The 16,877-nt window shown below is 37.0% G+C and overlaps 1 protein-coding gene across 2 annotated transcripts in view; it reads right to left on the bottom strand.

Annotated features, from left to right (window-relative positions):
* Positions 1–16,877, bottom strand: part of LOC137267861 (tensin homolog) — a 163,445-nt gene that overhangs the window by 118,066 nt on the left and 28,502 nt on the right. For both annotated transcript variants that reach the window (XM_067802297.1, XM_067802298.1), the window contains exons 2-3: positions 4,232–4,312; positions 1,798–1,872 (exon numbers count right to left, since the gene is read on the bottom strand). In XM_067802297.1, coding sequence (XP_067658398.1) covers positions 1,798–1,872; positions 4,232–4,312 — 156 coding nt within the window. The remainder of the gene's footprint in view (positions 1–1,797; positions 1,873–4,231; positions 4,313–16,877) is intronic.

Raw genomic sequence — 16,877 nt, 5'->3', positions numbered from 1 at the left:
TGAACATTCTGAAGACATAGTAAAATAATATCATTTTCTAACTTTTTAATATTTTTAACCTTAGGACCTAAATTCTGGAGACAAAAATCTGTAAATGACAAACAAAAATAGAAATCAAGTCTCAAGCTACTGATACAATGAGCTGTTTCATCAGCATGTGAGGCAGCATCTAACGGTTACTAGCCTCTGGGTGAAATTGTGACAAATGAAGAGAATTTATGTCTTACTTAACTGCATAATACTGATGAATTAATAATCTAAAACCTCCCCCATAAAGTAAAATGTCTGTGCCTGTCTTAACACAAGTCTTTCAAACTGATCAGATAACAAGTGTTTACAGTCGGTCTTTGCATGCCATAGGCTCTTTCAGTCTCTGTGAGTCTGTCAGTTGTTAGTGTACTGGCACAAACAAACCCTCTATACTACCATCAAAGCTGACTCTTTAGACAGATGGACAAATGACTAATTAAAGAAAAAAAGACAATGATACCTGATTTGTTGTGAAAAAGTAAATGTGAGGAAAGGATTAATTCTGCATTCAGTGATATCACCCTGTAAACAAAATATTGTCAGTCTTGCAGGTTGAATATGACAATATACAGGATTTTCTGTCGATTTTGATGTTATGTTTAGTCTCTTACTAGTTTCATGTACTTGACAAGTTTAGACAACCAGACAGAAACCAGTGGCTAAATTCAAAGACTGCAATATTGAAGCTTAATCAAAGCACCACTGACACAAGTCTGAACCAGACAAATCAGTGACTAAGCAAATGTGAACCATTTGATTCTCATTTCCTTGATACGTTCTCTAATAAAAGAATACAGTACATTGGTCCATAGTAACAAGTATGGAGAATAGAGGACATGCTGTTCCAATCACTACAGTATACATGTCCATCAACTATTAATGCTCACATGTTCTTGTCAAACTTTGCTCCCCTTCTAAGAGACAGGAAGTAGCTAGTTCCTAATACTAGGTTGTTCTGAGAGACAAGTAGCTTGCTCCAAACAGAGGAAGTGGCTGCGTCCTAACACAGGGCTGTTCAGAAAGGCAGGAAGTAGCTAAATTGTAACACAGGGTTGTTCTGAGAAACTAAAAGTAGCTAGTTCCCAACACAGGGTTGTTCTGAGAGACGGGACGTAGAGATCGCAATATAGGGTTGTTCTGAGGGACAGAAGTAGAGATCATAACATCGGGTTATTCTGAGAAACAGGAAATAGAGATTGTAACACAGGGTAGTTCTGAGAGACAGGAAATAGAGATTGTAACATAGGGTTGTTCTGAGAGACAGGAAGTAACTAGTATCTAACACAGAGTTGTTCTGAGAAACAAGAAGTAGCTAGTTCCTGGCACAGGGTTGTTTTGAGAGACACGAAGTAGCTAGCTCCTGACACAGAGTTGTTCTGCGAGTCAGGAAGTTGCTAGTTCCTGGCACAGGGTTGTTGAGACACAGGAAGTAGCTAGATCCTAACAGAAGGTTGTTCTAAGAGACAGGAAGTAGAGATCGTAACATAGGGTTGACCTGAGAGACTTTAAGTAGCTACTTCCAAACACAGGGTTGTTCTGAAAGATGGGAAGTAGGTAACTCCTACCACAGGGTTGTTCTGAGAAACAGCAAGTAGCTAGCTCCTAACACATGGTTGTTCTGAGAAACAGCAAGTAGCTAGCTCCTACCACAGGGTTGTTTTGAGAAATGGGAAGTAGCCAGATCGTAACACAACGTTGTTCTAAGAGACAGGAAGTAACTAGATTGTAACACAGGGTAGTTCTGAGAGATAGGAAGTAGCTAGTTACCTCCCCATCACAGCTGCAAACTTTCACTCCAGACAGAGAAATGACTAGAAGGACTCGCTTGCTCTTGGTCGCATGCTGAAACAAATATGACAATATTAGTGTGTGAAAGCCAATATCAGTATGGCAATAACAGGTAACTGGGATAAATGAATGGATGTACAATTTGGAACTGAAATTGAAATGATTGTATTGAGTGGATTTTTTTCATAAAACAGATTTGGCCTTTTACCATTAATTTCATAAAAATCATAATCATAAACATGGTTGAGAGTGCTTTGTTGAATAAAAGTTATAAATAACCTCTGCATTTTATTACCTGAATAGTGACCATTGATGGATTTTTGACAAACTGGCTTTTTAAAATGTCTAAATTGGTATCAAATCCACTCTAGTCCAAACTGTTATCTTTTCTGGAAAGCAGAAAAATATTACACCCGATATGTATTCCCTATTTAACTCTTGATGTGTTTTGATGTTTTCCTTCTCACTGATTTATGTCATTGGTCTGCTTTGGCTGCATAATCAAATAAACATCACTGTCTTAATACTTATTTTGGGCAATTTCTGGAGTTCATTTCTCTATTGCCATGGTGTTCACCAATGTCAAGGCTTGACATTTATATGACTTAATGTAATAGTGGTAACAACAAAGTCAAAGTCAGCCATATTCCTCCCTGTTGATACTCAAGCTAGTGGGAAGTTGTAATCATTTAAATTCTAAAATTTTTAAATATGACAGTAAATGAAATGTGACAGCAGAATTACTGTCTGATTTAAAATAAATATGAATGGATGTGTAATTCCCTGTAATTCCTACTCATATTTCTGAAAACATTATTTTATTTTATTTGCAAACTTCTACATAAAACAGCCTTGATCAAATTATAGCATATAGTTGGTCATAATGTAAGTTTGCATTTTTATATATTTCAACCATTATGCGGAAATCAGCTACAGCTACACTGCTTTTCCATATAACACAAATCATGAACACATTATTACTCATGGTGTTTGATCTCTGCCCACAGTACTGATTACCTCTGCACGGATCCTGTATGACTGATTAACAGGTAACCTGACAAAACATCTGTAACAGGCAGGGCACACCTTTCACCTCAGAAACATTTGTTGCAGGTAGGCAATAGGGCCACATCTTCAGCTCAGAAATGCTTGTTTCAGGTACCTAATAAGGACCTAACCTTCATCTCACAAACATTTCTTACAGGTAACCAATAGGATCAAACCTGTCACTTCTCATACATTTGTTACAGGCAACCAATAGGGAACCTCCTTCCACCTCACAAACATTTGTTACAGGCAACCAATAGGGAACCTCCTTTCACCTCACAAACATTTGTTACAAGGCAACAAACAGGGAACCTCCTTTCACTTTCATCTCAGAAACATTTGTTAAGGTAGCCAATCTGAACAGACCTTTCATTTCACATACATTTGTTACATGTAGCCAATATGAAAACACCTTATATCTCACAAACATTTGTTACAGGCAACAAACAGGGAAACTCCTTTCATCTCACAACCATCTGTTACAGACCAATAGGAACCAATAGGAAAACTCCTTTCATCTCCCAAATATTTGTTACAGGTAACCAACAGGGACATATATTTCATCTCACAAACATTTGTTTCAGGTAACCAACAGGGACACAACTTTCATCTCACAAACTTTTGTTACTGGCAGACAATAGGTGCACACCTCTCATCATGTCCCAGCATTATCTTCACAAGCAGAATCTGAATGGACTTCCACAGTGTCCTTAGTAACTTTGATGAAAGAGCATGGCTAAGATGCTGTCAGGACAATGAACAAACAATCCAGGGCAATATGTCATGTTAACCCACAGTATTTATATAACAGTGCAGCTAATGCCATTATTACATAGCAATCTTAGACACCATGTCTCACTTACCAAAAAACATGTGACAAGAAGTCTATAAGCATTTGAAACTTTTAAGTCACATAGACTAATGATTTTGACTGCTCTTGCTTTTCATCCCATTTTTAAAATAACTGAAAATAGGCATAATTCCTCAGATCTATTTTTCAACTTTAATCGAACTCACACTTGAGGTTTTCAATAAAATCAGGTGTATATATTAAAAGGTCTATAAAGGACGCAAGTTTTTTCTGTAACTAAATTTTGACAAAAATGCAGCATTGCACATCCACTTGATTTTATGCTGTTTAATTAAATATGTTTAATTAAATAAAAGACAACATCCAATGTTTCTATAAGAATATGTGTATATATCACGAGCGTTAACCTGCATTTTCCTTCTGACCAAGACTGTCTAGTCAGCAGAGGGGTCATGACATGACATGGTGAATTCATGAACACGACAACTGTCTAGTCATCAAGAAAATTATGGATAATGACATCATTTGACAGAAAATACATTCATCAATACTCACTCTCATTCCCTCGAGCTGCCCCTGAACGTAGTCCACTCTCGATGCCTGATCACTCCCATTCACCGAAAAAGACCCAATGTACTGAAAAGAGGGAAAATCGTGACACTGAGCATCCAGAAACAACCACAGCGATAGCATACAAGTGAAAATGCATACTACAACTACAGCAAGGAGTATGCGGCGAGTTTGCACAACGTTGGTTGCACAGAAGAGCGTCGTCGACCAGAGGGTCACCAAACAAACAATTCCCCTGGATAAACTAGTTGGCCATGTTGCTTGTGTTATCTTTAAAGCATTACTCTCAAACAATCAGCCCCAACTCGCAGACGGGCCACAGTCACTTTTTCTAGGAGTTTCATTGTGAAACAGGATGTTTGGTGACCAAAAAAATTAGCTAGCGACTTAATGCCAGTCAAATGTTGATGAGTGTGATGCTGTTAACCTATTAGCTGCTGCCTCAAACATCTTGGAGACTTTTTACTCCTGAAAAACTCCATCACACTTTGAGTGTTTACTGCAAACCATTCTTTGGCAAGATCTAACGTCATTTGATATAGTGGTTTCATGGGGCTCATTTAAGATTATATATATTCTGATGTGAGTGATCAAGTAGCATCACACTGCCAGTGGATCAGAAGATTGCAGACACCATATAAATTCCCATGCTCATTGGTAGATATTTCAATATATCATCCAGTTTTTTGAGAGACTTTTTGTCTGAACTTATCTTCCACCATGATTTAGAACCAATATGTCTCCTACATGCATGATTAGGAGCTATCTGTTGAAAAGTCTTGCAAGAACGAGCCAGTGATTATCTTTTCTTGACGAGACAACACATGCAGGAATTCATTTTTTTTTCTAACTAAACGATACTTAGAGAACATTTAAAAACTCTGGAGGCTGATACCAAACGTTTTTAGAAGTCTCTACACAACACACCTTTAAACCTTTGAGAAAATGACGACCTGCTCAAAGAGTGAGTGAGTTTAGTTTTAAGCCGCTTTAAGCAATATTTCAAAAATATCAGAGCAGGCTTCACCAGCAATGGGCTTCACACATTGCACCCACGCGGGGAATCGAACCCAGGTCTTAATTAAATACGTTGCATAATAACAAAGTGTTAAATGCAATATTTCAATGTCTGATGTTTGAGACTTCTAACTGTCAGACCATAGTAACTGTTGATTTTCTTTTGCTTTTGAAAAAGGAAATATGACACTTAAGTTGGTATCAATTCATCAGTGAACCATGGAAATTGTCATTTTGTCCGATGGACGGACAGCAGATCTGTTAATCATACCCTAGACCCAGATGACATGGACTGGTGTTCACAATATCAACTATTGGACCATCTGGGCTCACTTTTCACCATATGGTTGGAAATATATCAAATATCAATATATATTGGGAAAGTAAATTTGAGAAAATGTAAAAACAAAAGTCTGAAAGAAATCAACATATTTCACATCACTCCTGAATGGTGACACGTATATGCATGGATTACCCAGAAAAAAACTCTCTTGGACATAACTTAAAGCATCCTATGAATGAAGATATAACTTTGCATACTGGTTGAGTAGGTCAAAACTTTTCACCACAATACATAGGTTTTCATATCGATGATCATCAAGAAATCATTTCACAAACAATATTTCCGGTCATCGATCTTTTCCTGGCTGGAAAATCACTGTGTGTGTGTGGCATTAAACAAGCTCTTACACAGTTAGATTGCCTCTGGTGGCAGTGAGTTTCGTGTTTTCCTTGATGTTTCTGATCTGGTGATCAAAAACAAAAAACAATTAAACCTGTGAACAATCTGTACCTGCAACAGAGCAACAGTGTCATATTGTCTGTTTTATGACATCACGAAGCAAGCTTGACAAACATATCCGCCTTCATCACATAAATTAAATGCACGACAGAAATGGGAAAACCTACAGATAGTCCCAGGATCAATTCCCCACATGGGTACAATGTGTGAAGCCCTTTTTTAGTGTCCCCTGCCACTGGAATATTGCTAAATGTGGCATAAAATAAAACTCACTCACTATTTGAATGAGGGCTGAGAAACATATTCCGTTTCTGTAACTGTGCAAATCAATCAATAGAAGTATGGGATAACTTGAAGGTAAACAGTTCAGACAGGACGACATGAATAAAATGGCAACACACTGCCAATATCACCAATATAAAACCCAAACTTATTTTCCAAATTTCAAACAACTGTTCAAGTTAATTATTCGATGATCATGAAAACACTTGCAAACATGACGCACACACAGAAACAGCTAACACTCACAGGCACTTCACATCTATACTACCCATCAAATTATGTTTTGACTCACCACTGCAAATGTTGCCATTTTAAAGGTACTGTTTACGCATGAACTGATGTACTGTAAAACAATTTGTAAGGTTGAAAAGATTATGGTAACGAGTTCAATAAATGAAGAAACTCAGTAAAACTTAGCGAATTCTTAACAAAACTTTACACCAAAATGCAGCTGTTCACATGCACCATATTTGCATATGCTTTTGAGCAATTTGCACGATCTTCGTGCGATTCATCTGCATAAGGTTTCCATTCGGTTCCCCCAGGTTAGAAGAGTACTTCATCTTCATTGTAACCATATATATACATAACACATAGTAAATGCCTTAAGTGAGTCTAAACGTTTGATGGTTAGTATAGATACAACCACAAATGATAGGAAGTGAACAGCCATCATATGCCAAACACATGGTAAAACGTGGAAATCGAGCAGAGTGACTGAGTTCTATCTGTTCATATCAGTATTATGCTCTATGCATGAGGGCGTACATAATGCCAACCCACTGAGATAATGGATGCGCCATTCAGTCCCTGTAACATCCCTTCTATGCCAAACACCAGCAGGGTATCAACATGTACCATCTTTGGTTTAATGTGGTCACAATTCCAACCATGACTCTTGGGACACCTGCATTATCAAATCATAAATAAATGAAGTAGTGAACAATGTGTACAGGACTCTGCAAAACTAAGTCTAATATTTCTTCTGTCTTTCTGTGACTCCTATTTTTCCAGGGTTTTAGGAAGGTGATACATCGTCATGGGTGCTGCTCCTTGTACCAGTGTCATGGTACACTAAACTGAAAGTGACTGACATGGAACACTGATTCCACTACATATAAACACACTGAAGACTGTCCTCTTGCAACAAAAAGCCTCCAAGTTATAATTTAAAGATATATTAAATTGCTAGGTTACCCTGTTTCAAGTCCAGGCATTCACATAATTATTTTAATAGTATTTTGGGCAAAACATTTTTGCCAAAGCCACAATGGTACTTAAATAAAGTTCTGAAACCATAGGGTCTGTCTAAATGGAGAAATATGACCACATTCAAACATCAAAATCCACAATATAAGACATAAAATCTCATTGCACAAATCCTCCCCAAAGTTTAAAGACATTTTGGCTATAATTCAACAAAACATGCTCAGCAAATAGAAACATCACAAAATATATTGATTCATGAAATTATTCAGTCAAAAAAAAATTCTTTCAAATGTAAACTAATATTTACCACTGCATCAGCAAAACCTCAGTCATGTTTACTAAGATTGTTTACAAAAACAGAAAAGCAAAAACAAGTAACTCCCATATTTTCAAATGATTAAGTTCAATCACTATCAACAGTAAGTTATCCTCTTCCTCCTCCTCGTTATCGTCTTTGTAATCATCACCATCCTTAACAGAATTTCTACCCAATCTGATGTCATTAAGTCTACAGGTCATCATCATCTTTATAATCATCATACTCATCGTCATCGTCATCATCATCATCATCATCATCATCATCATCCTTCTTAAAACAATTTCTAAACAAACTAATACAAAAACAGTCAGTACATGAAATAATCTTGACCCTTACCTCAACAGGCAATGTGTTGTGTATTCTCTTCATTAGAGATCAAGGACTATCCACATAGATGACAGTCTCCTTCAGACACCTCAGACACCTTGTCCCCCATACCGATGACACAACTAACACCACAGTCTCTCATTCCACAGCCCAGTGTGAGGAATGCTATGTTCAAGCTCAATAATGTTTGATAGTTTGCCTGTTCTAGCACCCGACTGACTTAGCAACTTAACTCAGGACAGGTGTGGATGAGTGTTGGTTAACTGCCTAGACATCTCACTCTTCACCTGCATCTCAAAACAAGCCCCACTAAATCAAATATTTGTCTCCCTTGACAACCGATATTGACATAGTTACAGCAGAATTCACACTTAAACCTGCAGAAATGGTGGTTTATGGTTGATACTTTCACATAAAATTGGTGTCACCTTAGAGTGGTCCTACATTATAATAAATCAAGTTTGATGGTGTCAAACTTTTATAGCAAACATGAAGATAAAACACCATGTGAAATTCTTCGGAAGCATTGTTGAAATGTACACATTTTATATCTCTCTCCTTCTGTTGTCTTGACGAGGGCACTATGACATCACAAGACTGGATTATATATACACCACTGTGAACTGGCTACAAAAGAAAACATTGTTAACTTTCAATTTCCCTTGTTCCCTGCAAGATATTTGTAGCCAGAACTCAATGAAAGGTTCAAAGGGCAAGAGATGGCAAACCTCTTGTCTGCTTTATATACACAACATTATCAACGTCATTACTGATAATTCGGCAATGACACACATCCTACTTGATCCAAATTTTCTGATAGTTTCTTCACCAATTTTTCATGACATCTGCATTAAAATTACCAAAACATATGATATAAAAAAGAAAATAAAAAATGAACATATTGATGCTGAATTGGTCTTTTGAAGCAGTCTTCATGTAAGTTCTCTTGAGCTTGTTGACCAATCTAGTTCATGAAAATTCTGTCATTGCTTTTTCATGAAATAAATATGTTTAAACCATATTGATGCTGAATGTGTGTTGTCATCAGACAGTCACCTTCTAAGTGATAAAAGTCTCGATGTAGACAGACATGTCAATCTAAACTAGATCTTGTCATAACTACAACATGACTAATAATACATTACCTTTCAATCCAAATTTGATAATTTTGTTAAAACACAAACAAGTAATTAGTTTTCCCTGTTGACACCAAGATAATCTCTTTAAATATACCAATCTACTGATACTAAACTCTGTAATGGTCATCATCATCATTAAGTCCTCCTTCATTGCTTGGCAATATCTAATGATTGATCCTTTCACACAAACACGTCTGCTAAACTTCAAAGCAATAGAATTTGCACTTGTTCAGTCGGTCATTCACTTCCACTTTCCCCTTTCTATTACCAACGGATGGTTTTGAATAATATTTTCCTTAATATATCTATTATGCCAATCTTTTTATGGCTCTCTTGGGCACTAAAATAGCCCTGAAGCATATTAACCTGATTCCGCAACACATTTCCATTGATCAGCTATATATTCCTAGAAAAGTAATCACCAGACTAACTAGCATTGGTAATAACAATCAATAAACTGAGATCTATCACCATTAATATCAACATTGATTAATCAGTCGGCAAACTAGCAGGTGATACTTACATATATCTACTGCTTGCAAAGGGAATATGGGATCAGCATTCACAATAGTGAATTCTCCTGAGAAAATACTTCATAGTTGTATCAACCCAAATACTGACAAATGTTGGACAGGAAGGGGTAATAAATATCACACACACTTCATCAAGGGCATCTTTAAACTAGACATTTTCTAGTCAAAATCTACCTATATAATATTAGATAACTACTTTAGAATTTGATAATGCAAGAGTCCTACATAAAATGGACAAACATTTGTCAAGTAATATGATATGCAGATCTTATCTTAATAGCTCTCTCATCCATGAAAACTGATAGTCCCATAATACATCATCTACCCATAAACATGCTCATCGCTATGAACACAGTTCAAGGGAAGCAACTCTGCTACACTTGGTTGTCTGTCTCTGCAGTTTTGACAGTTTAAAAGAGCCAGCATAAACATGGTCAATTGTTATTTATACAAACTATCCATTAATTATACTGAAAAAACAATCAGGATCAGCAGCACACTGGCCCTTTCCTGATCTAATATTCATATCTCACACTAATGGTCAGCAAATGTTAAATAGATTTGTTCCTGTGACTTTTACTACAGTAAACTTCGCCATACCTCATATATTTTTTCTCTACACTCTTAACTTAGATGAATTAGTAATGACATCTTAATGTGCTGAAGTAGTCCTGTCGTGAACACCTGATGGTCTCCCTGCTTAGTTGGATACACAATTACAATTACTCTTGTGAACCAAAGCAGAAAATTTATGCTTATTTTTTGCAATATGCCACATTTAAGCCATGTCCTGGCTTTAGGAAGGCTGACAGAAGTAACTGAGCTTGAACCAGTGATTGATGCAATAAGCATCACTATTGGGAATTTATTACAATAAGTTATGTTTAAACTCCATTAACAGAAAAACATACTTAAATCAATTCTAACAAATATACAACAATATTCACATAAGAATCACCAAATCGATGTAGTAGAATAAAATACACAACCAGCACCACCATTAAAAAGAATATTGCAAGGCCCTCCAATTCTACTGACAACCAGTCAGGAAACAGTAGCCTGTTGGGGGCAAGGAATAATGTATTTTTGTTAACATGTCCATGAATAATGTATTAATCCAAGCAATAATGTAGTTTTGTTTATGGAAACAAACAAATGTTGCAAAATTGCTAGCAATTTATATAAGAGTGAGTGAGTGTGATTGTACACCACTTTTAGCAATATTTCAGCAAGATCACACATTGTGCCCATGTTGGGAATCAAACCTGGGTCTTTAGCAAGACGAGCGAACACTTTAACCACCAGGCTAACCCTCCTCCTCAGTTTCCATATAAGGCTAAATAAAAAGAGTGAATTGTTTCTCAGGCATCAGCTTGTCACTTTTAATCATGCACATGACAATTTGTTTTATTGCCATTTGAAAAAAATAATTTTGACTTGGCCACATCCTGATTATCAATTTGTCCACTACAAGAATGAGTGTCTGTAAGAACAAGTGTGACTGAATCTATAACTCATTTAAGTGCTAAACTTCTCAAACTGAGAGAAAAAAATAAAAATGTGTTCCTCCTAGGTCACCTTTTTTTCTATCAAAAAGTTTTTAAAAAGTCCTACCATCCTCATCACTTTTGAAAAAAATGTGCCCGAGAAACATTTAATTTTTTTTATGCAGCTTCCATATGTTATGTAAGGTTTCACAAGGCAAAACCAAAAGGATTCCAAGAATACAGGTCTCCGAACTATGGTAGTTATTGCAGTTAACAAGACCAGGTGATCATGCCCTCCAGCTTGATTGATTGCATGTCACCACCATAAGCCAGATATCAATCACAGGATTGTCTGGTCCTAACTTGATTATCTATAGATTGCTATCATTCCACTGGAATACTGCTGAACGTTAACCAAATAAAACAAACACACAGACAAAGGGGTAAGGTTAGATTTCAGCTTCCAATCTCAAAAATCCTTTTTATCCTTTTCAGGTGTGATTTTGATACAAGGAAACATATTTCAAGACAAAGATAGTTTTTTGGCCAGAATTTTCTGCCACAGCCCAATATAACACAATGATATAGCTGACTATAAAGTAATGTGTTTGAAACACTATTTACAAAACATCACATGCTAGTAGTGTCCTATCACCTCTAAATATGCCCAAGACATTTATAAGACACTCTCCATGTCAAATTACAATACTGAAGCAAGAATTACAGGAATCCGCCACAGGACTGTCTGTCTGCATATTGTGCCTCCAGACACTGAGGCATCTAATGGCATATGAGGGTTGAGTAACATAGACACTAACAAAATCAGCCAGTCAAACATGACCAAGTACGATCAATAATCACTTCACCCTATATGACTCACTTAGGATACACATCCCCTTTATAAGGCTCAACCGAGCATGCAGATATTCATGCAAATGTTGCAACTTTGGCTAAATTACGTAAAACTTAATGCGTTAATAATTCAAAATTTTTTACCAAAGCCTCAGCCCTTGCATATAATTAATATCAACCATTTCCTCCAAAGTGACATTTTAGTAACCTCCATCAAAATCAACCAGTGAATAAGATTACAGTTACTATGGAAACAACATAGAAAAGCCATATTTTTTCAAATATCCTAATAACAATAAAAACGTTTTTATGTCAAGTGAAAGTTGAATCTCCGTTGTTTAGTGGTGGGATGGCACACAATATGTTGATTAACTTTCCTTCAAAATGGTAAACATCCCCAGACAAACTAAAGTATGATTGTGTCTTGGAAATTTAATGCATAACCATCTGAAAAGACTGCAGCTTCAAGCTCAGTCTCTGACTGTGTAAGGAATAGTAAATATGACTGCCTAGATTCCCAGATTTATGGTGACCAGCAAGCACCTGTTATGACACACATAACGCCATGATAGGAAATGCCCCCATAAATAGACCATATGCAATCCTTTGTTGGATGGTACAGATTTAAAGGCACATTGTTTGTTGATAAGAGGAAAGTATTGAAAGGTGTTTCTCAAAATCCGTCATATATTTCATGAAAGGAAAGACTATCGAGCACTATATTTTAATGAAAGTGAATTCCAATGAAGTCATTTCGATTTGGTTCAATGAGTGAGCATAGTTTAACATCGATTTTAGCAATATTTCAGCAATATCATGGGAGGGGACACAGAAATGGACTTTACACATTATATCCATGTGGAAAATCAAGTCTGGGTCTTCATCATGACGAGTGAACGCTTTGACCACTTCCACTACCCCACTACCCCATAAGTGGTTCAAACTGAGGCGTCACAGAACACTGGGGGGTGATATTATCCAAATGGGATCTACATAAGAGAAGATACATGTTTGGAAAATAGATCCAAAAAATAAAAACTCGATTTGGTAAACACTTTGTGTTTGACAGTAAACTGTTATTTTCTTTAGCAGCTGTGGGTTGTGTGTGGTTGGGATGTGATATGACACTCTAAGGAGTATCAATGTATCAACCCATCGTCTAAGGCAAGAAATAATCTTAACAAACTTTAAGTGAGAATAAGTTTAGTTAAACGCTGTTTGCTCATGATCTGCTAATAACGGGATTGGGTGGTCAGGCTCACTGACTTGGTTGACACACATCATCGGTTCCCAATTGTGCAGATCGATGCTCATTTTGTTGATCACTGGATTGTCTGGTCCAGATTCGATTATTTACAGACCGCCGCCATATAGCTGGGATATTGCTGAGTGCGGTGTAAACTCACTCACTCACTCATGATCTGCTAAGGAAATATGCCATGAAAAATAACTATGATGCTTATCTTTCATAGTACAGTATATTCAGTATATACACTCAATAATTCATAGGACAAGTTCTGTATTTTCCAGCAGTCTAGACACCTCACTAGTATAGATCACAACCACCTTCAGCTGGTTAGTATGTGACATCACTTCATCAATCTGTCTCAAGCTGCCATTTGATATGTTATAATATTCAAGATACATCCACATATTTCCAGACACCTGACTGAAAACTCACCCATGATTAAAAGTCCTGAATGCATGATTTGCAAACAAAGATGCTGCTTCTAAATGCTTAGCATGTAACATTATGTGTGAACCAAAAAATGCAGAGCTCCAGATAAGTCATGTTTCATGTGGGTACTGTACCCATTGTATTTTGGGGGAATGGGTATTATGAATGTTGAGTGGGTATTCCATTTTCAATTAACCACTGCTTTAAAAAATGTGAGTATTTCAGTGATTTTACTCAGTGAACTATATGTCATTGAGTTGTACCTAAAATATCACTCACCCTATACTGACAGTACAACTTGATAGCAATTAATGTCTTTTTCATTACGCAAGCGATTTTTATAATATATTCTGTACGCATATGTTTTAAACTCTTCATGTATCTAACATTATTAAATGTGTACTTGGTACCCAACAATTATTTTTGAATGGGTTCTTAGAAATTTTATATGTATATTTTTCCTGGGTATGCAGCTTATCTGGGCCTCTGTGACAATTCAGACCTAGCCATGCTCACTGTTCTCCTTCTCCAGATGGTGGTTGTTCAAGGAGATAAGTTGATCTGGTGGTCAGGCCTTGCAACTTATACCCATGTGGAAAATCAAGTCTGGGTCTTCATCATGACGAGTGAACGCTTTGACCACTTCCACTACCCCACTACCCCATAAGTGGTTCAAACTTATCTGGGCCTCTGTGACAATTCAGACCTTGCCATGCTCACTGTTCTCCTTCTCCAGATGGTGGTTGTTCAAGGAGATAAGTTGATCTGGTGGTCAGGCCTTGCAACTTTACAGGCTTCGCACATTGTGTACATAACGGAAATTGAATGCAGGCCTTTGGCAAGATGAGCCAAAGCGTTAACCATGTTAATCATCCCAAATTGCGGCATAGTCATATTCCCTTATCGCCCTCGCCAATACTTTCCTGACTATCACATTCCAAGCTTTATTGAATATAAGACTCCATTTACTTAAAACAATGATCTGATCTCTGACGGGGTGATAAACTCTACAGAGCACAACTCAATGTCCACACCTCACCATTTCCGTCTCACAAAGGCAGAGAAAGTTGTTTAACAACAACAGTTGGGGTTCCCAGTCACATCAGAAGTCTCACAGTCCTATCAAACATTCACATCATCAATGTACACAAACAGCAAATGTGACAGTCTGGTGACAACACACCGACAAGATGAAGAAAATAATGTGACAATCAAGACCGACAATGCCATCAATTGTCCAAAACAAACTAGGAAATTTCAACAGTTTACACTAAGCATATTTTTTCCATGTTGCAATAACATGCCTCTTCATTTCCCTGGAGAAAACTGATCCTGACAGTAGCGTTTTGTGGCCTGTGGATTAAGATTACTGTGATCAAAGATGCTGGTTTTATTCCATGAGACGATGTGACGTATTGTATCCGACTTGCAACGGCTTAGATTGTATGTTGAGGTTGTGGTGATTGCTGGTGATCAAGGCAGACACTGATGGCGAAACCTTCTTGACATTTATCAATGCCATATGAAAAGTTAATTTTGGCAAGCAAGGCTACAGAGCACAGCATTCAAAACCAGAACTGAAATATTGATGCAAACATTTACCAATGATAATCCGGCAATTTTGGTCTAACCATGTCATAACGTGCTATAGTCTCCATCAAGAAAAATGTATTAATAATTCTGATATTCTGTAGGGCGGTGCATGTTGACTCTGGTTAAACAAGAGATAGAAAAGAGGTTAAGATCTTTAATCGTCACGCTGGAGACTCAGGTTTGATTTCCCACAAATGGCATAATGCACTTTAGTGAAAGCCCGTAATCCCATGTATGGTACAGACAAACCCAGAAACAAAAATGTGGACTTAATACATTCTGCCAAATGAGCTAATTAGAAAAAAAACCCAAAACATTCTCTTGCCCAGTATCCTTATAACAGTTACTTCTATTCCTGTTGGCCATTTTAGCCACTAGTCTAAAGCTGATTCACGTAAAACTGATTCTGGTCTAGCAAGATCTACATACACAGTTCATACATTAAGAAAAATAATGTCAACATTCAGTTTGGGCTTGTAGATACAAAATGATCATGACAGATTTGGTTCTCGCTTGAACCACTTACCCAAAGTCCAAGTCAAGTCAAATTCTGTCTGATCCAATCTGCTCAGTCAAAATAAACTAGACGTAATATCATTTAAACTTTCTATAAAAACCATGCATGTTCTGTCGAGAAGACTTAAAAAGTTTATGTACAAACTGCATACAAAGCTACTGAAAACACTGCCATTGCATTTGAGGTGAACAGATTGCACTGTTTCTGGCCCAGACAGAGCCAATGAGGTATACTGAGACATCCCTACACAGTGGCCAGCCTGCTGGAAGAAGGCAATATACATACAGCGTCAACAACAGTGAAGAGCATCCTTCATGTCTCTTTGATAGTTCCTCATGCCTGTCATAATATGCAAAAATAATAAAATCCTGTCTCACATTGCGCTTAAGGGACAGTGTAGGACAGATCAATACATACATATCAAAACTACCCCTCACAAACATGGAACTGCCTCAAGCAGCTTGCATACAGTCAAGAGTTGTGTTGTCTGGACAGCATTGAGCTCCATCATCGTCACAAACAAAAGGTTTCACAATGTTACAAAATTCCATTATGGTATACAATTTACTGTCCCTTGTACTCCAGCCCAAATCTCATAAAAGTTGCACATAACTAGATCTAACAACAAAGCAATCCGTTTTTGGTTTATCCAAAACAAGAATCGATGACATGAAAGCAGAACCAACTTTCCTATGTTTCCACTCAGACAGAAATTATTCCACATTTTACATACAACTTGGCAGATTCTCCTATATTCTCTTAGTCTTGACTATACTAATAAATGAAGAACTTCTGACAAAAGGATCAAAATTCTACTCACTAGCTTTTGACCTCTCATGTTACTATTCAGACAGAAATGTTTTCACACTTTACACATGACTTGACAGATTGTCAAATATTCTTAGTCTTTTAACTATATCAAGAAATGAACAACTT

This window comes from Haliotis asinina, chromosome 16 (assembly GCF_037392515.1).
Source record: "Haliotis asinina isolate JCU_RB_2024 chromosome 16, JCU_Hal_asi_v2, whole genome shotgun sequence".
Lineage (NCBI taxonomy): Eukaryota > Metazoa > Mollusca > Gastropoda > Lepetellida > Haliotidae > Haliotis > Haliotis asinina.
This window is presented reverse-complemented; position numbering and strand designations above follow the sequence as displayed.